Raw genomic sequence first — 19,643 nt, 5'->3', positions numbered from 1 at the left:
CCAACTCTGAATTTCAAAGAGAATATGCGGCATGCACCGGTTGGAATAAACACTCGGAACTTCCAGTATGTCATGAAGATTGGAAAGAGCTTACCTGTCTTAATAAGGTTTATATAAAGGATTGAGATGTTCCCTAATTTTGTTTCTTCCTGGAAATCACCATCTTCGACCCAAACATTCCAAGATCACCACCATCTCGTCCTCTGATCAGACACAATCTTGACCAGAAGCCTTCCACAGATTCCCAAAATGTTCCTCCCGAAGGTTCTTCTTGCCCTCTCAGCATTCGGCCTTGTGGCTGCCAACACCATCACCTTCGTCTCCCTTGACGAAAATGCTCGAACGATTTACTCAAAGCACACAGTCAAGTGTGAGGGTGGCGACCACGGGTACTGCAACGACCTCAGCCTGAAGGACATCCCCCCAGTAAATGTCCCTGGATTCGCCCAGGTCGACGTCCAACTTCCCATTGGCTGGGAAGGCAATTTCTACTCTGTCCCGGCCGGCACCCCTGATCGAACGGGTATCCTTGCCGAGATCAGATCGCAGGGTTTTGAGAACGGGAGCTTCTTCGATGTCTCTGCCATCGACAATCCCAACGACCACATCGGAGTCAAGCAATTCTGGCCCGCTGACGACCCTAACGCCGAGGTCAGCGGCTGCATCAAGTTCCCCTGCCCCTACACTTATTATCACCCTGACGACAAGCAGACCAAACCGGCTACCTGGAGCGAGAAATTTTACTGCACCCTTGGGAACGCTGATCTGTCGAACCGACCGCACCTGGCAAAGTGGCACAAGGTGTATAACCCCGAGACGAATAAGTGGGATGCTCTCTCCGTAACCAATCCGGCCGTCAGTCTTATTGCTGTCGCCGAACTGCCCGCTGCTACTCGTGGTACTACCGTCGAGTCTCCTACCACCACTCACACTGCCGTTACCGACGAGACAGACGCCACCGACGAAACGGATGCCGCCGACGAGACCGACATCGCCAACGAGACAGCATTCTCCCATCGGACTCTTGTGACTCTTGTCACCTCGGTCAAGAAACACACGGCAACTCCCACCCTCCCATCCTCTCTCCTAGATTAGGACAGTACGGGAGGCTTGGATAAGGTCTCACTTTTCGTTAACGGTACACCCTAGACTCGGGATTGGTTACACAAAGTTGTTAGAGAACATGCTATCGCGGCGTCACGACAAGAAGTAGGCAAAACAGGAGTGCTTTTAGATGGAGAAAAGTGGATATTGTATCTAGAGACATCCTGCAGGCGTTGTACCTGATTGGAGTTGCGGAAAATCTCCATAGACCGTAGTTAGTTCAATGTTTTTTTCTTATCCTTTGTTGGATAACAAACTCAGACAACATTTCCCAACGACGACATTCGGATGTTCCATCCCACACATGAGAAAACTTTCACTATGTAACAAAATGTACCTCAATATTCGAGTTATAAGTTTTCCATCAGGAAGTGACGGCCCAAGCGGCCAAGCCGGGCGTTGTCAAGTCGTTCCTTCCCTGGCCAGACAAAAAACCTCTGCCATGGCAAAATCCACGCAACGCAGGCGAAACAAGGCTCATGTGCATCACTCTTTCCTCCTTTAGATTAGACTTCTTAGTACCAAGCTCGAGATAAGGCACCAACTTTTCTCCTTCAGTTCTTGGCTCACAGGCCGTTACGGGATCTTCCGCTTTGGGATTCGAACACTCCCCCAAATTAAGCCAATGACAAGGTTACTGAGAAGATATGCAGGCATTATGTACCAAGTAGGTACTGTGTATGAAGAAAATAAAAAAATGTAGTTTAGAAACTGCATCACAGAATATCGTTCTTGCCTTATGGTACATAAACGCAACCGCGGTCTGCAAGGAAAAAGCAAGAATGGGCGCAACGCGCGTCTAACCTGCAAGCATTACGAAGCCTCCTAATACCTGCTTCAAAAAAATATTTGCCTGATCTCTAGGTGAAGTGCAAGGCAGGCTGGCAGGGCAGTTCAAGATACAAGGGGATGCGTGGTCCGGGTGGTAGACTCGGCCGAAGAGCTGACGCCGACATTCTCTGTAGCAAACGCATGAAAATGGCAATTTGAAAAAGTCCATGGGAAGAAGGTAGTGGCGATAAGTACTGTTTGTGGATAGTCAAATGGCGGCCAAGTATGTGTGTGGTTGACGTGTTGGTGATACGTGAACAATGGGTGAATCATCACACGGTCTTCATACGACGAGAAACACTGGAAGGGGAAAAAAAAAACATCAACATCACGATCAACAATGACACAACTTGACTACTACTTATTTCTTTCATCTCAGCTAACCTAACGTGCAGAAGAAAAAAAAATGGGAGGGGGAACAAGTCTTCCATCAAAGATTCGGGTTTGCAAAAAAGACAAAAAAAAAAGAGTAAACTAACAAAAAGCTCAGCTGCCCAAGCCTGGAGTCGAACCCGAGGCCAGCTGCATACCTACGAAAACACCACGCGTTTTCTGGCTCTCACTCAGCACACCTACCACGTCGGCTACTGGGAGTTGTTGGAAGGTGCTGAACTAGGGGCTTATATGGTCCCAGGCAGTGAAGGACTGAATGTCCTGCCGCTGGAAAGCCAGCTGGGGCACTAGTGGAAATAGGGAAGGAGGGAGAAGGGATGAGAGAGCCAAAGGGGGTCGAGTATGAGTAGGAGAACAACAAGGGAAGAGTAAAACAGCGAGCCATCTAGAAAAGGTCCACGCGCTCCTTCCAACTATGCTGGCTTTCACGACACTCCTCAAGATGTCCACATCACTGAAAAAGCATGAACACATGGAGAAGTGTTAATTTCATCACCCTACTTAGCTCCAATGATGGAAGCATGGTTCACCACGTTGAAGGCTCTTTATTGTTGTTGATTGGTAAGATTTCACTCGGAATGTTGTTTGATCGCTCTCTATACCGACAGCGAGGTGTTAATGATAAGCCTACTAGCAGCAACTTTAGTCATATCACTCTCGACATTTTGAGGTAAAAACCCCGTTAAATAGTACTAATGCTTTTTTCTAGACGCCTGATCCCAACCGTTTCCTAATTTACATTACCTTCCGAGCCCCCCTGCTTCAGCAGCGGCACTAACTTCTGCTATAATTTCAGCGGAGCTTCTTCCCGTTAATGTTTGAGTCGGGGTTGGTGTTGGCGCGCGAGATCCTGCCCGCGATCCAGCTCGAGATCCGGCACGGGACCCGGCGCGAGATCCGGCACGAGAACCGGGAGCGAGCGCAGGGGATGGAGCCCGGGATGGACCGCGAGACGGAGGATGGGACGGAGTTAGGGATGTCGGCCGAGGAGGTGCTTTCCTGATCTCCTTGGCTTTAACAATGTTGATGAGGTGCTGGCCCGCATCCTCGAACCCGTCGAGCTTGTTCAGGCGAGAGTCAAAGTATTCGACGTCACGCAGCATGCTGATGAGCGCAGGTGTTAGCATCACTTCTTTAAGATCATACCACGAACAGCAATGATAGACTCACCTCTCCTTCCCGGCCTCCGTGGTAGGCTCCACTCCCTTAAACGTCGAGCCAAAGGTGTCTTTGTAGTTCTTGAACACCAACATCATGATCATCCGCACCGTTCCCTCGGGTAGCTGTCTAGTCAAGTTGCGGTGAAGCGTGGTCGTTTCCTTGGCCAATGTCTCCATGTACTCATGCGCCGCTGGGGACCCGGCATCCCAGTTAATTGCCCTCATCTTCCTAGAGGCAAGAACTGCGCGGCCAGTCATGATCTCGACCAGTTTATTGTAGATGATGTTCTGGTGCTCTTGGAAGTCCCGTCTGACTTTATCGAAATCCGCCATCACACCGGAGACAAGGTTGTTTCCGCAATGACGGCGGACGAACTCACGCACATGAGGAATAATTGCGGCGATGAAGGCTAGTGCCTGCGACGCTACAGCAAGATGGCGCGTGGTGATATTCTTGAGTCCAGCGGACATGAGTGCACCCGCACCTAGAATGAGTTGCTTGCAGCGTGAGTTAAAGAGCTGAAGGTAAGCGATGAGAGAGGACGACACATCAGCTGTCATGGAGGGAATGCCGACGATAAGGTGGATAAACTGAGCCATGCCATTCATGCACAATATCGCGGACTTGGGCAGGAGGAATGTCTCGGAGTCGACGACGGCAGCGCGTGCCTTGGACTTGGAAGCCCCGTTCGCCTGTGCTTCAGCGGCCTTGTCCCCAGAGTCACTGTTGGCCTGCGCTCCAAGGGCAGGAGCAGCAGCGCTGCCATCATTCTCGTCATCAGAGGGTGGAATCCAGACTTTGGTTGCTTCTGCCCAAATGGCTGCATCTCGTGTGCTCCCTTCCAATATGCGGTCGAGAAGCTCAGTATCTTTCTCGGTAAAATCCTGGCTTGCCCACTGGTCACTTTCCATGCCCTGGGCAAGCTTCTGCTTCTCGGCATCTCCGTGACGCTGAACAAACTCTTTGATGTGACCGTTGACTAGGTTCTTCAAGGATGTCCCGCTTCGGCCTGAAATGGCCTCGCACTCATTGGCGAAATGGAGGTTGAGAGTGAAATATCGAAGGAACCATTCAAGGGTTAGACGGGTGCTCTGTTCCGACCTAACTTTCAATAGCCTTACGACCTTATCTTGAGCGATATCAACGGCTTGCCCAAGAAGGTTTGAAAGATCAAGGGCTGTATGAATCTCTTCTTGAGCTTCCAGAGCTGCTGTAGACAAACGCCTGCCTGTAGGGCTGAAAGGTGGAGACCTAAGCCCACTAGTTGGATCCGAGTCGCCGAGAGAACTTGCGACGTCTAACAATACCTTTGCTTGTGTATCCAGTCGTCTTAGAGTTTCAGTTACTCCGATGTAGATCTTGACTAGCAGCTCCTCCGCGTCCCGGGGTTCCAAAGCACGCAGGTTACGAGCCAGGACGGAGGAACGCTCCTGTTGAGAGCGTTGCTTGCCTCCTGTCATCGTTGATGCGGACATCATAGACTCATTATCATCATCGTTCGAACTCGGCAAGGGCCTGCGGATGAGGTTTTTGATCTCACGCAAAGCTGTCTCTCTATAAGCAGTCGCAGCGGCTGTAAGGAACTTGGCTCTGTGTAAGCCAGTCAGACTAACCAGAAGTTCCGATCGCAGACTGTCTGTTGATGTCAGGTAGGAGGGAAACGCCGAGGGCTCGCGGTTGTGGCCTCCTCCTCCTCGTGCGCGTATTGAAGCACTGCTCCACCGCATCAGAACCTCCTGGGTTGAGACGTGTGCAACATGGCGCTGGATGTCACGTATTAGACGAGTTATGAACCTCTCTTCGTAGGTCTTGCCGATACGTTGCCGAAGAGTACTCATGTCGCTGTGTACACCCTGGAGGGCAGTGGTGCCCCTGAGATCCCTCAACTCCATCCCGGGACGACCATTGTGGGAAGCCCCCTCTTCTCCGGCAATCAGCTTTTCCAAAGCATCAATGTTGTCAAGCGCTGCGTCCACCTCGCCCAAGTCTACCAGCGATTCGCATACAGCTACCCCCTCAACCACTTCCCGGAGCTGCATGACTGCATCGTGCAATTGTTGAATGTTCTCCCGTCTCCGCCGTTGGTGCACGATATCCAGGCCCCTAGTTGCAATCTCCTCATCCAGATTTCCTAGCTCTCTCCTCAGTGTCTTGATTCTTTCCACCGAGTCTGCGGCTTCTGAATGCAGTTCTCTAAGAGACCCCAGTGCAGTGAAGAAGGTGGTTGAAGCGGTTGAGATTGACTGGATAAGGTGCATTTCGACGGTATCCATGTACCATGACAGCTTCTCCTGCAATATGGCATTTGTCGCAAGGGCCTTGCGAGGCGCTGAGGCCTGCCCATTGGGATGGGCTCGGTCATCGGATCCCGGTGCGGGTCGTACTACTTCGGATCGCTCGCTAACAACATCGAAAGTGCGTGGGTTTTCTAGGTGGAAGTCTTCGTCGAAGTAGACCACGGGAATGGTGGACAATGGCGGAGGACCCTGCGATGCCGCTTTTCTGTAGCTTGAGCTGCGTCGGGCGGGACCCGGGGCTTCTATCGATGATATGGACGCAATGGATGAGCTGGAAGCCCTCCTAGATGCGCCAGATCGTTTACCCGGCCGTAGATGTCCATCTTCGGCTGAGGTTGCGTCGGCCTTGCTACCTCGTCTGCTGTGAGTACCAGATGCCTCTTCTTCGTCCGCCTGAACCCGCCGTAATTGTTCGTATAACGCTCCGACTTGAGTAAGGTATTGCGTAAATTCGGAATTGTCAACGGGAGGGACATTGGTCAGCGTGACAGGTGGAATGTCTCGAGCAGTCGGGGGCTTATGCGCAGTGGAAGCGGGAGCTGAGGTATGAGGAAGCAGACCGGTTCGCACTATGGGTGGCTGGAGCAGGGTCGAGATGGCATTCTGGCCGGACTCGAGGACGGCGTCACCCCAGGTACCGGTTGAACTGTCGAGAGAACCACCGATGGAGTGTATGGAGCTCGCGGTCGAATCTCGTCGCGGATGGAACGGGCGGCTCGGACTGCGTGAGCCTCTCCTTCAGAAGCTGTTAGTGTATGTTATGGAGAGGGCATGGACAGACAAAGCGCATCGCACCCGTGGAAAGGAAAGTCGCCAAAACGCCCGGCATCGGGTATTGGCGAAAGACTATCGACCGACTTGCGAGCACCCTGGTTGGAGAACATGATGGCTCATCAAGTCTCCCGGAAGTCCTAGGCCTAAGCTCAGGGGAAGACGAAATGGCGGTTGGTCATGCGTCGGTGGATTGGCGACTTGGGAAGATGGGGAGTTCGGCAATCGGTAATATGATCGTGGGAGGCTCAAGCTGTACTAGGCGCGGGCCAGCAGGCCAAGGTAGCGTGAAGGTATCGTGGTCGAAGGTAGACAGAGAGTATCACCGGGGTATCATAGCGAAACGAAAACAAGACAAGAATCAGATTGTATTTTCCACGGAAGATGGCCGAGAAGAAGCGCAAAGCAGTAATATTGACGAGAGTAGGTATTGAGGGTTGAGACTCGGAGCTGTTGAAAGTCAAGGCCCCCCCCATTCGGAGCGGAAGCCACGCAGCATTGGATCCCACAGGACCCTGGTTCGGATACGTAGCGCAGTTGAATGAAGCTCCGCCCGCCGTCGGTGATTACTTGAGCGGGCCATACTGCGTAAGCTGGGTCTTGCACCGTTTGCTGCAAAAGTGTTTGAAGGGTGAATCCCTCTAGCAAAATATCCTTCTATGCGTGTTTCATGTCAGGGGCTCAGGGCACTCCGCACTTCAGGGGGCCTGCCTGTTGGGCCGTGCGGCGGGTTCCTGCCATTCAGTTACAGGTGGGGCATCCATTAAAATCCCTGCCAAAAATCGCGTCTTGGGCGCGCAGTATTCAATGTTTCTCGCGTCGCGGGTTTCCCATACACATACGTTTTGGGATTTTGGATTCTCTCTCTGTTTTCTGCCCCAAACAAACCCCTCCCTCCCCTGCTATCATACAATACTCCCGGTGCGGACCTCTACGACCAGCGCATCAGTTATGGATCATCAGTCCGTCTTCTCAGCCCGGACCTACGCCGGCGCGGCTTCTTCATATGTACCAGAGGAGGACAGCAACCAGCACATTCGCGCCCAGCTCGAGGCTTTCATCCTCGACTTCAGACTCGATAACAGCTTCATCTACAGGTTGGCACTCCACCCAGCATATCCTTACCCTTTCTCGAGCTTCCCTTTTCTAACAAGACTCTGTCCAGAGATCAACTACGAGAAAATGCCCTCCTAAAGAAATACTACTGCGATGTCAACATTGGCGACTTGATCAAGTTCAACGAGGAGATTGCCCACAGACTAGTCACCGAACCCGCCGAGATTATCCCTTTGTTCGAGGCCGCTCTGAAGCGCTGCACACACCGAATTGTCTTCCCGAACGAACCCAAGATAGACCTGCCCGACCACCAACTGCTTCTACACTCCAACGCCGAAGATGTTTCCATCCGTAACCTCGACTCCCTTACAATCTCCAGGCTGGTCCGGGTACCTGGTATCGTCATTGGTGCCTCAGTAATGTCTTCCAAGGCGACAGAACTCCACGTCCAGTGCCGCAACTGCGGCCACGTCCAACACGTTCACGTACTCGGCGGCTTCAGTGGCGCTACCCTTCCCAGGACATGTGGCAGAATCAGAGCACCCGGCGACCCTGGCGAGAAGTGCCCAATGGATCCTTACTTCGTACAACACGAGAAGTCACGATTCGTCGATCAGCAAATTATCAAGCTTCAGGAGGCTCCAGACCAAGTTCCCGTCGGTGAACTGCCCCGCCACGTCCTGATCTCCGCCGACCGCTACCTCACAAACCGCGTGGTTCCTGGCTCAAGGTGTACCGTCATGGGTATCTTTTCTATATACCAAAGTGGAGGCAATAAGAAGTCCACAAGCGGCGCCGTCGCCATTCGCACACCCTATCTCCGCGCAGTCGGCATCCAGACAGATATTGACCAAACAGCCAAGGGTCTGGCTGTCTTCTCCGAGGAGGAAGAGCAGGAATTCCTTGAACTTAGCCGTCGCCCAGATCTCTACAATGTTATGGCCGAGTGCATCGCGCCTTCCATTTATGGAAACAAGGATATCAAAAAGGCTATCCTCTGTTTACTCATGGGTGGCTCCAAGAAAATTCTCCCGGATGGCATGAGGCTCCGTGGTGACATCAACGTCCTCATGCTTGGTGACCCCGGTACAGCCAAGTCGCAACTGCTCAAGTTCGTCGAGAAAGTCGCTCCCATCGCCATCTACACCTCTGGCAAGGGTTCCTCCGCCGCCGGTTTGACGGCTTCCGTCCAGCGTGACGCTTCCACGCGCGAGTTCTATCTCGAAGGCGGTGCCATGGTCCTCGCTGACGGCGGTGTCGTCTGTATCGACGAGTTCGACAAGATGCGCGACGAGGACAGAGTGGCGATCCACGAAGCCATGGAACAGCAGACCATCTCCATCGCCAAAGCCGGTATCACCACGATCCTCAACGCTCGCACTTCGGTACTGGCCGCCGCTAACCCCATCTTTGGCCGCTACGACGACATGAAGACCCCCGGCGAGAACATTGACTTCCAGACTACCATCCTGTCGCGTTTCGACATGATCTTCATCATCAAGGATGAGCACGAGCGCGGCCGTGATGAGCGCATCGCCAAGCACGTTATGGGCATCCACATGGGTGGCCGTGGTGTCGAGGAGCGGATTGAGGCGGAGATCCCGGTCGAGAAGATGAGGCGGTACATTAGCTATTGCCGATCGTAAGTCGTTTTTCCTTCTCTCTGTCACATTGAATACCCAAACTAACATTCCCCTCTCCAGCCGTTGCGCTCCCCGCCTCTCCCCCGAAGCCGCCGAGAAGCTCTCCTCTCACTTCGTCGCCATCCGCAAGCAAGTGCACGCCTCCGAACTCGAAGCCAACGCGCGCTCCTCGATCCCCATCACAGTCCGCCAGCTCGAAGCCATTGTGCGCATCACGGAGTCGCTCGCCAAGCTGACGCTCTCGCCCGTCGCGACGGAGAAGCACGTCGACGAGGCCATCCGGCTGTTCTTGTGCTCGACCATGGACGCCGTCAACCAGGGCGGCAGCACGGGCAGCAACCGCGAACTGAACGAGGAGACGTCCCGCGTCGAGGCCGAGCTGAAGCGCCGGCTGCCCATCGGCTGGAGCACCAGCTTGGCTACCCTGCGCAGGGAGATGGTGGAGGGTAAGGGCTTCAGCGAGGTGGCGCTGAATAGGGCGTTGATGATGTTGCAGAGGAGGGATACCATTATGTTTAGGAACCAGGGAGCGCAGGTTTATAGGAATGGTGCGTAAAAGAGATGAGGGGAAAAGAATGTTGGGACGGAAAAATGATGCAAAATGGAAGCATTTTGCTCTGCTGTTGTTTTTTTTTGGGTGTGCAGCTTAACAGGTACAATGGGGCTTTCATGGCGATGGGCGTAACGGGGACTCATCTAGCTTTGTTTGGGTCTGGGTTGGTGGATGTTTTGTCTAACCAGGGGTCAATTTAGAAGATACACATGTGATCATTTTGTTGCAGTTCAGTCTTCCTAATGCCCTGAAATGTCGTGACGTTGTAGAGATGCCTGTTGAGGTGACTGACTAACTTCAATCCTTGAAGATGCTTCTATTTCAAAACCGAGGGATCAGGCTCCTTGACCACAACTACCAGCGCATCTAATACTTGAACATTCCTGTATACAGGCTAGCATACATCGGGATCTCTAAAACTTTCATCCTGTCTCTTAAGCATATGCCAGCGTGTTATCATCTCTCATATAGCCAGCCACGCCGAGCGCTGTCTCGCCGCCAGAGACGGAAGGTCCCCGGACAACAATCTGCAGTTTCATCTCATGGTTAGCAAGCCGTTCTGCATTTGGTCTCATCTCACATCCAATCTGGAAAAAAATGGGACGAATCCTTGAAGCTTACCTCTCCCCTACTAACACCATCAGTAGTCTTATACTCCCCCATATCCTTGAAAAACACTTCCGTGCTGCTCAACGGCGGTCCAAAGTGCGAACACTTATCCTCAAACACTCTGTAATCATAGAACAGCGTCTGCGCCACCGCGCCGGCCACCTTGGCAGCCGTCAGCGCATAGATGATGCGCGCACCAGTGTACGCCCTGAGGTCCGACAACACCTGCGACGACAAGCGAGGCGTGTCCGCGCCCACACGCTCAGCAGTCAGGATCAAGCGAAGCTTGCCGGGCTTGGTACCGATGGAAGGACGAAGGCTGTCGTAGTAGGACGAGAGGAACGAGGCGGTGGGCATGACGCCGTACTGGGTCAGGTGGCGGGTCTGCAGCCAGTGAAGGTTGCGGGCGATGAGCGAGGAGAAGTTGCTGGCGGTCTCCTGGTGGGTCTTGACGAGGGCGGTGGGCGTGGCGACGAGGATGGTGGGCGAAATGCCGCGGGTCGCGGCGGCGAGGTCGTAGGCTTGGGTTCCGACGGAGTTCAGGGCGACGGAGGCATTGGAGAAAAGTGCGGCGAGGGTCAGGACGAGGGTGTGGCTGTTGGCGAGAGAGTCGGCGGGGAGGAAGAGATCGGATGGACCCATCTTCTGGGAGGTCGGGATGGCAAAGAGCTGGGAAGCGATGGCAGAGGCGAAGTTACCGGCTGTGAACGTAACCATTTCGGATGGAATACCGGACTTGAACTGCCAGAAGAGGATGACATCGCTGGGCTCCTTTTGACCTTCAAGCGGGGGAAGCTCACGGCCAGCGGCGGCGGGGCTGTCGCCGATAATCTCGTGCCAGGTAGAAACATTGACGCTGCTGCCGGTGCCCTCGGGGACTTCGTTCCAGTCCATGTGCCTGCTGCCCTCGTCGACAATCCAAATCAGCTGGCGGAGGTTGGGGTAGTGCTTAGCAACAAGGTCGAAGGGGAAAGAACCGGGGGCAGTGATGACAGTGTCAGCACCAGACCGGCGCAACATGGAAATAACATCTTCTTCCGGTTGCTCAAAGGGGAGAATGACGGCCGTCAGGTTATAGAAGGCGCAGGCGAAGAGAGCCGCAAGTAGCTCGACGGAGTTGGGGATGTAGATGGCCACACGACTGCCGCCCTGCTCCTTGATGTGTCCTCCGATCAGGTTGATCTGGCGCGTGATATCGTCCAGCGAGTGCTCTGTAACATGTTCGGTGCCGAAAACACTGAGGATCTTGCCCTTGGCGCCCTTGTTCGGGCCGTCCTCCTGGACGCCGCCCACAGCTTGCCTCCAGATATCGCGGAGATCACCATCGCGTCCTCTTGCCCAGCGCGAGGCACCGGGATCCTTGACGTTCAGACCGGTCTGAAGAGGCATGCCATGGGGGGCAGACTGGCCGCGGTATACGGGAGACTGGCCGGGCTGTCGAACGGGGGAACCTTGAGACTGTCGGACAAGGAGCATGGGATGGGTATCGGGGTCCTTTCGTGTCGAGATCTGGTAGGTGATGAAGCCGATGAAGGCAGTGACGATGATGGTGGTGTACATGTTCCATTGCGCAAAGAAATCCGTGATGCCCTCGTCGAGGGTCAGCAACAGATTGTCGAAGGCGCCCATGGTGACCGACGGTAGCTGCGTGGGCGCAGCGTTCGAAAGCGTTCGAGGGTTTGTCGCGTGTTTCGAGTTGTAGGTCGATAGCGTTGGGTTGGGTAGAGCTCTTGAAGCTGTCAGTTGTTAGGTCAGCCCTGGACCGGCAGGGGAGCAGATGCGGGACCGTTCAGGATGACAGGTCAAGGCCACGCAGGCAAGGATGGAGCTCTTATAAGGAAGATGGATCTAGTGGGGTACGAGGCCTCTTGAACTGACTCGGGACTCCCGTGTTGGCAGCGGAGAGAATGGAGAGAATGGAGACGGGGAAATGGACCCAGACAACGGGAACAAAAGCGGATGGCGGAGTCCGGACGCAGCCTGAAATGCGGGACAGCGGGGTTCACCCACGGAGGCCTGATCGGGTCCTGCCGTTCGTCGTGTAAGTCACCCGAAATGTCAATTCAGCAGCCCAACATGCCAAATAATTGTATGTGGTGGCCACTTGCTGGCTGTCCTCTGCCCGCTGAGAGTGAGTACCGTCGTACTGAGAGACCGAAGCACCGCTTGGCACTTGCCCCGGCTCGGTTAACCCGATAGAAGAAGCTCTTCGGCCAATCACCTACCTGGATTTGGTCACAACCCGTTTAACGACGTAGCGGGACCGCGGGCAACCTCCAAACTGGGACGTCGACGAGAAGCTCTACGGAAAGCTCCATCTCTCGAAGAATCGCAAGTCGCCAATTGGGCCTCATCGCCACCGTCCGCGTATCAAGACAGCCATGGCGACCAAGCTGACTCCCTTCATCATGCGGACGGCCGTCCGGGCGGCGACCCGGCTGTCTACCAAGCCTCATTCGATTGCGCCCGTCTCCCGCGCATGCCTCTCCTTCTCGGCGCGGAGGCCTAGCGACACCCTCATGGTGGTATGTTTATATCCCAAGCCGTCAGAAGAAGCTCTCAGTGTGCTGACACCTAGTCTGCCATCACTCAGCACCGCAACACCCCCGACAACAACCCCGACATCCCCTTCAAGTTCTCGGCAGACAATGAGAAGGTCATCCAAGAGATTATCAAGCGCTACCCGCCGCAGTACAAGAAGGCGGCCGTCATGCCCCTGCTCGATCTCGGCCAGCGCCAGCACGGCTTCTGCAGCATCAGCGTCATGAACGAGGTGGCCCGTCTGCTTGAGATGCCCCCCATGCGCGTCTACGAGGTCGCCTCTTTCTACACCATGTACAACCGCACCCCGGTTGGCAAGTTCCATGTTCAGGCTTGCACTACTGTATGTTCACTTTCTTTCGCTCGTGGCTCTTTCACCTCTCTTCTCATAAAGTCCGCGGTAGCTGACTGCTCTTTTCCTCAGACCCCCTGCCAACTAGGCGGCTGTGGTTCCGACGTGATCGTCAAGGCCATCAAGGAGCATCTCGGCATCAAGCAAGGCGAGACCACTCCCGACGGCCTCTTCACTTTCCTCGAGGTCGAGTGCCTTGGCGCGTGCGCCAACGCGCCCATGGTCCAGATCAACGACGACTACTTTGAGGATTTGACCCCGGAGACCATCAAGCAGGTGTTGTCGGCGCTTAAGGAGAGCGTCACGGACGTGTCCAAGGCGCCTAAGCCGGGCCCGCAGAGCGGGAGACAGACGTGCGAGAACGCCGCCGGCCTAACAAGTCTGACGAGCGAGCCATACGGACCCGAGGTCACGAGGTCGGATCTTTAGGGGGCTTGATCTTGGGTTAAGTGAGCGGTAATGCGGCTGACGTGGAAGAGCACGATGACAGAAACTGTCACATAGACAGGACATGGACCAACAGGACAGTGATGACGGCAAATGCATTAGACCAGAGATGTACAAAGTTCAAAAAGGTTACACGGTACACTATCTGTATTTGTTTGTTGTGGTTTTCTTGGGATGAGCTAAAGTTGATCTGAACTAACCGAAATGTACAACCTGATTACAAAGACCTTGATGCCCTGGGCTACACAGCGTCCAATCCCTCCAGTTCTATTTGATCATGTCCACCTTAAGTGTTGCTCACAGAATACAACATCAATGGTAAGCCAGTTCCTTTCTTCACTTGAAAGCCATCAAATCAAGCTTTCTAACTGCCTCATATAGTAACCTTGAAGCCTCTAAACACTCTTTATCCTGGATTATTCTGAGGGGCATATCAATTCGTGTGGTATATCCTCATGGCGGAAAACAATAACCGCATCAGAGCAACCGCAAAATCCAGCCATCTCCCAGCCTGTTGTTCTCGGAATCCAAACCACCCCAGATCAGGATACCGTTCTCCTCAAGCTCGCCCATGGCTGCACTAGCAATCCAGCCTCGTGGGCCGGGGCCGCCAACCGAGGCAATGTCTTCGGCGTCATGTGGGATAGTGTCGACCTTCGTCCTGCAGCACCCAATACGTTAGTAATCATGTTTAAAAGGGACATCTAACAGGACCGAAAACTTACCATTTACCCTCCCGGCTCTTCCTTCCAACGACAGACTTCACCTTATCCCCAACACTGGCCAGACTCATGCCCTGTGCCGGAACTTGGTAGACCCAGACATCGTCCCAGAACTTTCCTGCAGCGTCATGTCCCTTGCCACTACCCTCCTTCTCGCCAAGGATGAGAACAAGATACTCTCGGCCACCGCCGACCGTGATCGCCTCGAAACCAGCAACGCTTCTCGCTCCCGGCCACTGCTCCTCTTCGGGGTCTTGACTATCAAGGACAGTGGGAACGGGCGCCGGATCTGGCTCCTTGTACCCCACGTCCGCCTTACCCTGCAACAGACTCTTCCATCCATCTTTAGCCGAAATGCTGGCGTCTCCCTTGCTGAATTGGTCGTCGAACTCCTCGAGCACGAGCTCCAGATAATCCAGCCGCCCGCCCTCCTGGGTCTCGCCATTGAACCCGCCAAAGCGGTACAGTCTGTTCCTGCTCAGCGCCAGCGCGGCACCCCCGCGAGCCGGACCGGGGGCGTCGGGCAGTTGCTGCCAGATGCGGGAGTGGATGTCGAAGGCCCAGACGTCCGAGGTCCTCTTGCCGCCGGCGAGACAACCGCCGTGGATGATAAAGGTGCCGTAACCGTCTACGTCCGCGTCGACGGCGTGTTCGGCGATCTTACCGACAATGGGACGCTGAGGAGTGCCGACGGCTTCCACGTCGCGGTCGCCCGTAGCCCAGTCACGGATGGTGTTCGTGCGCTTGATGAGGCCTTCGCCAATGTCGCCAGCAACGTTATGGCTGGTCGAAGAACTAGTAGGCCGGCTGTTGCTTTTCTTTGTGGGCGATGCCTCGTTGAAGTTGCGAGGCTTGTCGGTTGCCACGGCCGAATGGTAGCTGCGCGGTTCAGGGACGGAGGGGGAGACCGGGTCAAGGTAAGACCAGAAGTGAGTACGTGTGTCGAAGACCCAGACACGGCCGGCTTCGTCGAGGGGAGTCATGTCAGGGCCGCCACGTCCGCCGAAGAGGAAGATGCGGTGGCCGATGACGGCTGTGACGTGACCGACACGCGGAGCAGGAGTCTCGCTAGACTCGTTGGTCTCGGGGGAATTGTTCTTCTCATCCGAGGTATCTGTGTTCCTTGATGACTTCGCTTTGATGGCATAGTAATCCGCCGGAGCACTACTCGAGGGAAGGACAATAGCGTGCATGTCGTTGTCTGTAGGCTGACGGGCATTCTCGGCCTCGCCGCCAAAGACGTAAGCCGTCCCGGCGACAATGTCGACGGAATGAGAAGATCTGGGAAGGGCGGGAACTTTGATCTTCTCCCAACTGCCCCTCATGTGAGCTCCGTGATCATCGGCATGGTGTTTGGAAGTCAAAGTAGTCGATATCGACGAGAGGATGTCGTTCGTGCGACGCTTTATGTCTTCAAGCGTTTCCATGGCTGCGATTTATGACTGAAGGGTTGATTTTGCGTATGAAGTCGATTATTAGATGAGAGGTAGTAAGAGGAAAAGATTTGGTGGTTGCGAGGCCTATAAAAAAGGCGGGGATCCACAGTAAGTAGTTTAGTAGTATGTTGGGACGAACGAGAAGGCGCGAGTAATGTGGTTTGGCGTTGAGCGTGTAAGTGCAAGTTTATCAGCTTATCGGTCAGGGGCAGTGACGTCAGAGGCCGTATAAGCCGTACTTAACTGGGTCCAGAAGCTGAATGATCTTCAACGTTCTTTATTTGAAACGAGCCTCGCGATCCGTTTGTGTCGCAAAGGAAGGTCAGAAATCCACTGTTTCCAGGGCAGTGCAAAGGTGAAGTAGGGATCGCAAGTCCCGCGCAAGTGGACAAGGACGCAGGGACGAAAACCCAGACTCGCCAGACTGGACCCAAGCTCGTCCCAAGCTGACTGCTCCTGCCCGTGGTTTTCGTGCGTCACTTCCATTCCATGTAGCAAAGGCGGGGTAGAGGCAGAAGGAGCTGTGTTTGTCTCCCAATCCGGAAGTCCTGTATGATCGGCTGCTTCCTTTCTGTAATTCAGAACACGAAGAGGTCGAATTCTCAGATGGTGGTAAATTGTAAGAAAGATTGGTAAAATTGAACCTGTCTACCGAAAACTAACACCAAACGATGAATGGATATATTGAAGCCCGAATCCCCAACTAGCGCTTATCAAAAATCCCCCAAGAACGCCGTCTCCAAAACACCATGCTATTGTCATCATCCAACTGCAGTTCTCTCATACCAAGGTAAACGCCCCGCTGACACCCTCAAACTCCTGAATCTTACCCCCAAACAAGCTCTTGCTATCGCCATAGTACTTGAGCCGATACACTCCCGGCCCAAGTTCCTTATCCCACCACTCATTAGTCTCTTCCCCGGTCTCCCACGTAATCTCCACCTCGCTCGTTCCTATTATACTGTTCTTCCTCTTCCAACTGTAAATCAAGCTCCAATCCTCGTCGTCTCTCACGGTCCGCCACTCAGACTTTTGTGGGTTCGCCTGGTCGACAAACAACTTCTCCACTGCCGCGTACGTCCCCTCTAGCCTGAGGTTGTTCCTGGGATTGGCACCAACAAACACCACCCGGATCGTGTCTCCCCTGTGATATCCCTGCGTCGAGTCAACGTCGACCAGAACGTCGCCAAAGCTCTTGAAGAGCGGTGGTGCGTCGCGGATCACGGCTGGGATGAAAGATAGTGATCGGTTCGTGTTGTCAGGCGGAAACGACTTTTCATCGTGGACCGGTGGACTAGTCGACTCGGAAGAGAGGTAAGGGAGGAATGACAGCGTCACGTTGATGTAGGCGTTGAGTGTATGGGGACCGTAGAGTGTCGATGCACCTTCGTATCGCTGAATCTGGTACTCCTCTTCGGTCGTGATGTAGTGCGTGTAAGTGTTTGCGGGGCCGCCCAAGACGACAATTGGAACGCTCGAAGGTCCGCCAGTGTAGCCATAGGTCCGTTCCATGTCTTGGTCGAGAATCTTCTTGAAGCTTTTGCCTACGGCCTCTTTCCACCGACGGCCAGCCATGGTGGTGGCTTCGCCTGGGCTGACAACGATGGCAAATTGACCGACACGGAAGACTTGTACATCAACAATGTTGGGACTCCAGTCGTAAGGCCTGAAGATCTCGCCTACGTCAAGGAGAACAGGCTTGGGGTGCTGGCAAGCTTTCTGTTCCTCGCCTGGTGCCTTGATGAAATACCGAACAACCTTCCAAATAGGCATTGTCGTGTTCTCGTTACCGTTGTGCTGAGTGAAGTCGAATCCTCCTGGCCCATCAGTTGTCCCTGCAGCAAAGGAATACCCCAATGCCGCTGGGCAGGTCCGAGCTGGTCTACCATCGGGCAGAATAAATGTAAAGTTGGACATGTCATGGAATGTGTGAAAGGCCTTAACCCATGGGCCTCTGACCGGCGATGGATTGTTGATGAGGTGGTCATATAACTGTTTTGCTGGCTCGAATTGGCGTCTTCCGATCTCGAAGCAGGAGCTGGCACCATCATCGTGAACCCTGAAGGCTGGGCCTCTGCCGTGACAAGCCTGAGATTTGCCGTTGCTGCAAGTGCTGTTCTTGAAGCTGCATTGTGAACCGGACTCATCCTCGCACCAAGCACCAAGCACATTTGGGCTGACGTCGCCCATGTTAGCCTGGGAGAAGCCGGCCACAAAGTCCTCGGCTGCGGACGAGTCTCCACGAACGCTCTTTTCAAACAGCCAAGCTGCGACTCCCTTGTTGTCTCCAGTCACTACAGTGTTATTGCCAAGCATGGAGGTTCCGTGAACAGGGAACCATGTGAGTACACCGATGTTCTTCCCATCAGATGCTCGCTGGAACTTCAGCATGGTAAGGTCCTTCTCCACCGAGCCGTCTTCTTCTTCGCTCTTAAAGTATTTCATGCGTTCGGCTTCGGGATTGGCGAGGTAGGAAAACAAGCTGCGGTTGATATTCGCTCCGAAGACTTTGGTTGTGCCTGCACTGAGGTATCCCGGTTGTAGGCTCTCATGCGCCTTTCGAATGGATAAGACCGCGCCGTCCACAATGGCCTGGTATCCCTGGCGATCGAAACCTTTGCTCGTGAGCTGTGGCAGTAGATAGTTCAACCATCCTCCGGGTCCGGCGTGGGAATGCGTGCCTGTAACGGCGATGTTGTGATGACCATAAACGGCATATTCTGGACCTAGTTCTTTCAAGGCTTTGATGACACCGTATCGGACTGCTGTATCGCCGGATTGCGTATCAAGGACCAGATAAACGAACCGATCTTGAGGACGTTCGATATCCCCGACAATGAAGGCTCGCGAGTAAAGTCGTTGACGAAGACCGGTGCCCAGCTGTTTTGGATCGGCATAGCCCATGAGGTTGATCTCAACCACCGGACCGGTAATGTCACCTTTGCCAACACCTAGCAAGTATTGGGTGTCCGTAGCGCATGTTGACACATTGGTTCCTGGATTGGAAATATCTGAGCGCCAATAGTCCCATGATAAGCTATCGAACTGCGCAGCGACCAGGAGCAACGCAATAGCGACAGAGATAACTATCAAGACGTTCCCTATGAACAGGGATGCTGCTCTGGATGTAGGACACCGTGGAGGTCTTTGTGAGTCTGGATTTTCTGCGAATCGAACGGAAAGAGGGGCTTTCGTGGTGTCGATTTTCCGGTCCCTTTCGAATGTCTGTGCCTTTTCCTGATCAGCACGGGCAACTTGGGGTGCCATCGCTCGGTGGAGGATTATTGAAGAACAATGCCGCGACTTTCAAATGAAAATATCATTAGCAAGAAAGATGAACAAAACAGATGATTTTCCGCGTCCGACTTTTATTCTCTCAAGTGTTGAACGTGGGATAATCGCTTAAAACAACCGAAAGCAGGCATTCTGGATAGCTCGGGACCTGAATGATTGACGGTAAACAATGCCTGCCGGGTCACCGGCCAACAAGGTTGGCTTGGCGCCAAAGCAGCTGTGTCGTCATAGGGGCCACTGGCGGATGCATGCCCTTGCTGAAAGCGGATACCACACCGTGCTACTAACAAGAAGGCTAAATCATCAGGGAAACTCACCGCCAAAAGCACCGTTGATCAGGGTCATGCGCACAGTGTCCTGGTGTAGCTGCCGCTGCAGTGTCTTTCAGCCGGACTCCGGATGTGGGGAACGATTTTTCGTGTTATCGCGACTG

General features: G+C 53.9%; 7 protein-coding genes across 7 annotated transcripts; 3 read left to right on the top strand and 4 right to left on the bottom strand.

Annotated features, from left to right (window-relative positions):
• Window positions 1-70: 70 nt before the first annotated feature.
• On the top strand, window positions 71-1,120 carry B0H65DRAFT_110644 (uncharacterized protein). The gene has a single exon (XM_062820571.1). The coding sequence runs from the start codon at window positions 250-252 to the stop codon at window positions 1,093-1,095; it is 846 nt and encodes a 281-aa protein (XP_062684503.1). The 5' UTR covers window positions 71-249; the 3' UTR covers window positions 1,096-1,120.
• A 1,746-nt stretch (window positions 1,121-2,866) lies between these two features.
• On the bottom strand, window positions 2,867-7,083 carry B0H65DRAFT_457170 (Vps54-like protein-domain-containing protein). The gene is made up of 3 exons (XM_062826339.1): window positions 6,582-7,083; window positions 3,499-6,522; window positions 2,867-3,432 (listed from the first exon to the last, which is right to left on the bottom strand). The coding sequence occupies exons 1-3, from the start codon at window positions 6,668-6,670 to the stop codon at window positions 3,069-3,071; spliced, it is 3,477 nt and encodes a 1,158-aa protein (XP_062684502.1). The 5' UTR covers window positions 6,671-7,083; the 3' UTR covers window positions 2,867-3,068.
• A 276-nt stretch (window positions 7,084-7,359) lies between these two features.
• B0H65DRAFT_457167 (putative cell division control protein nda4) lies at window positions 7,360-10,039 on the top strand. Its single transcript, XM_062826338.1, has 3 exons — window positions 7,360-7,654; window positions 7,723-9,255; window positions 9,317-10,039. Exons 1-3 carry the CDS (start codon window positions 7,365-7,367, stop codon window positions 9,810-9,812), a joined length of 2,319 nt encoding a protein of 772 aa, XP_062684501.1. The 5' UTR covers window positions 7,360-7,364; the 3' UTR covers window positions 9,813-10,039.
• On the bottom strand, window positions 10,040-12,528 carry B0H65DRAFT_457165 (uncharacterized protein). The gene is made up of 2 exons (XM_062826337.1): window positions 10,431-12,528; window positions 10,040-10,336 (listed from the first exon to the last, which is right to left on the bottom strand). Exons 1-2 carry the CDS (start codon window positions 12,045-12,047, stop codon window positions 10,244-10,246), a joined length of 1,710 nt encoding a protein of 569 aa, XP_062684500.1. The 5' UTR covers window positions 12,048-12,528; the 3' UTR covers window positions 10,040-10,243.
• On the top strand, window positions 12,519-13,971 carry B0H65DRAFT_556069 (NADH-ubiquinone oxidoreductase 24 KDA subunit precursor (Nuo-24)). The gene is made up of 3 exons (XM_062830044.1): window positions 12,519-12,943; window positions 13,012-13,302; window positions 13,384-13,971. Exons 1-3 carry the CDS (start codon window positions 12,800-12,802, stop codon window positions 13,738-13,740), a joined length of 792 nt encoding a protein of 263 aa, XP_062684499.1. The 5' UTR covers window positions 12,519-12,799; the 3' UTR covers window positions 13,741-13,971.
• Window positions 13,972-13,987: 16 nt separating this feature from the next.
• B0H65DRAFT_110560 (uncharacterized protein) lies at window positions 13,988-16,045 on the bottom strand. Its single transcript, XM_062820569.1, has 2 exons — window positions 14,484-16,045; window positions 13,988-14,419 (listed from the first exon to the last, which is right to left on the bottom strand). Exons 1-2 carry the CDS (start codon window positions 15,905-15,907, stop codon window positions 14,236-14,238), a joined length of 1,608 nt encoding a protein of 535 aa, XP_062684498.1. The 5' UTR covers window positions 15,908-16,045; the 3' UTR covers window positions 13,988-14,235.
• A 488-nt stretch (window positions 16,046-16,533) lies between these two features.
• On the bottom strand, window positions 16,534-19,348 carry B0H65DRAFT_457161 (Neutral/alkaline nonlysosomal ceramidase). Its single transcript, XM_062826336.1, has one exon. The coding sequence runs from the start codon at window positions 19,181-19,183 to the stop codon at window positions 16,697-16,699; it is 2,487 nt and encodes an 828-aa protein (XP_062684497.1). The 5' UTR covers window positions 19,184-19,348; the 3' UTR covers window positions 16,534-16,696.
• Window positions 19,349-19,643: the final 295 nt, after the last annotated feature.

Source organism: Neurospora tetraspora (genome assembly GCF_033439725.1).
Source record: "Neurospora tetraspora strain CBS 560.94 chromosome Unknown B0H65scaffold_2, whole genome shotgun sequence".
Lineage (NCBI taxonomy): Eukaryota > Fungi > Ascomycota > Sordariomycetes > Sordariales > Sordariaceae > Neurospora > Neurospora tetraspora.
This window is presented reverse-complemented; position numbering and strand designations above follow the sequence as displayed.

Bases quoted from the DNA above. Each gene is read 5' to 3' on its own strand.
- B0H65DRAFT_110644 (XM_062820571.1), top strand. From the start codon at position 250: ATGTTCCTCCCGAAGGTTCTTCTTGCCCTCTCAGCATTCGGCCTTGTG.
- B0H65DRAFT_457170 (XM_062826339.1), bottom strand. From the start codon at position 6,670: ATGTTCTCCAACCAGGGTGCTCGCAAGTCGGTCGATAGTCTTTCGCCA. The intron at 6,523-6,581 runs GTGCGATGCGCT...CAGCTTCTGAAG, and splicing joins GGCGACTTTCCTTTCCACGG to GAGAGGCTCACGCAGTCCGA. The intron at 3,433-3,498 runs GTGAGTCTATCA...TGCGCTCATCAG, and splicing joins ACGGAGGCCGGGAAGGAGAG to CATGCTGCGTGACGTCGAAT.
- B0H65DRAFT_457167 (XM_062826338.1), top strand. From the start codon at position 7,365: ATGTTTCTCGCGTCGCGGGTTTCCCATACACATACGTTTTGGGATTTT. The intron at 7,655-7,722 runs GTTGGCACTCCA...GACTCTGTCCAG, and splicing joins GATAACAGCTTCATCTACAG to AGATCAACTACGAGAAAATG. The intron at 9,256-9,316 runs GTAAGTCGTTTT...TCCCCTCTCCAG, and splicing joins TACATTAGCTATTGCCGATC to CCGTTGCGCTCCCCGCCTCT.
- B0H65DRAFT_457165 (XM_062826337.1), bottom strand. From the start codon at position 12,047: ATGGGCGCCTTCGACAATCTGTTGCTGACCCTCGACGAGGGCATCACG. The intron at 10,337-10,430 runs GTAAGCTTCAAG...ATGAAACTGCAG, and splicing joins ATGGTGTTAGTAGGGGAGAG to ATTGTTGTCCGGGGACCTTC.
- B0H65DRAFT_556069 (XM_062830044.1), top strand. From the start codon at position 12,800: ATGGCGACCAAGCTGACTCCCTTCATCATGCGGACGGCCGTCCGGGCG. The intron at 12,944-13,011 runs GTATGTTTATAT...GCCATCACTCAG, and splicing joins CTAGCGACACCCTCATGGTG to CACCGCAACACCCCCGACAA. The intron at 13,303-13,383 runs GTATGTTCACTT...TCTTTTCCTCAG, and splicing joins ATGTTCAGGCTTGCACTACT to ACCCCCTGCCAACTAGGCGG.
- B0H65DRAFT_110560 (XM_062820569.1), bottom strand. From the start codon at position 15,907: ATGGAAACGCTTGAAGACATAAAGCGTCGCACGAACGACATCCTCTCG. The intron at 14,420-14,483 runs GTAAGTTTTCGG...TGGGTGCTGCAG, and splicing joins AAGAGCCGGGAGGGTAAATG to GACGAAGGTCGACACTATCC.
- B0H65DRAFT_457161 (XM_062826336.1), bottom strand. From the start codon at position 19,183: ATGGCACCCCAAGTTGCCCGTGCTGATCAGGAAAAGGCACAGACATTC.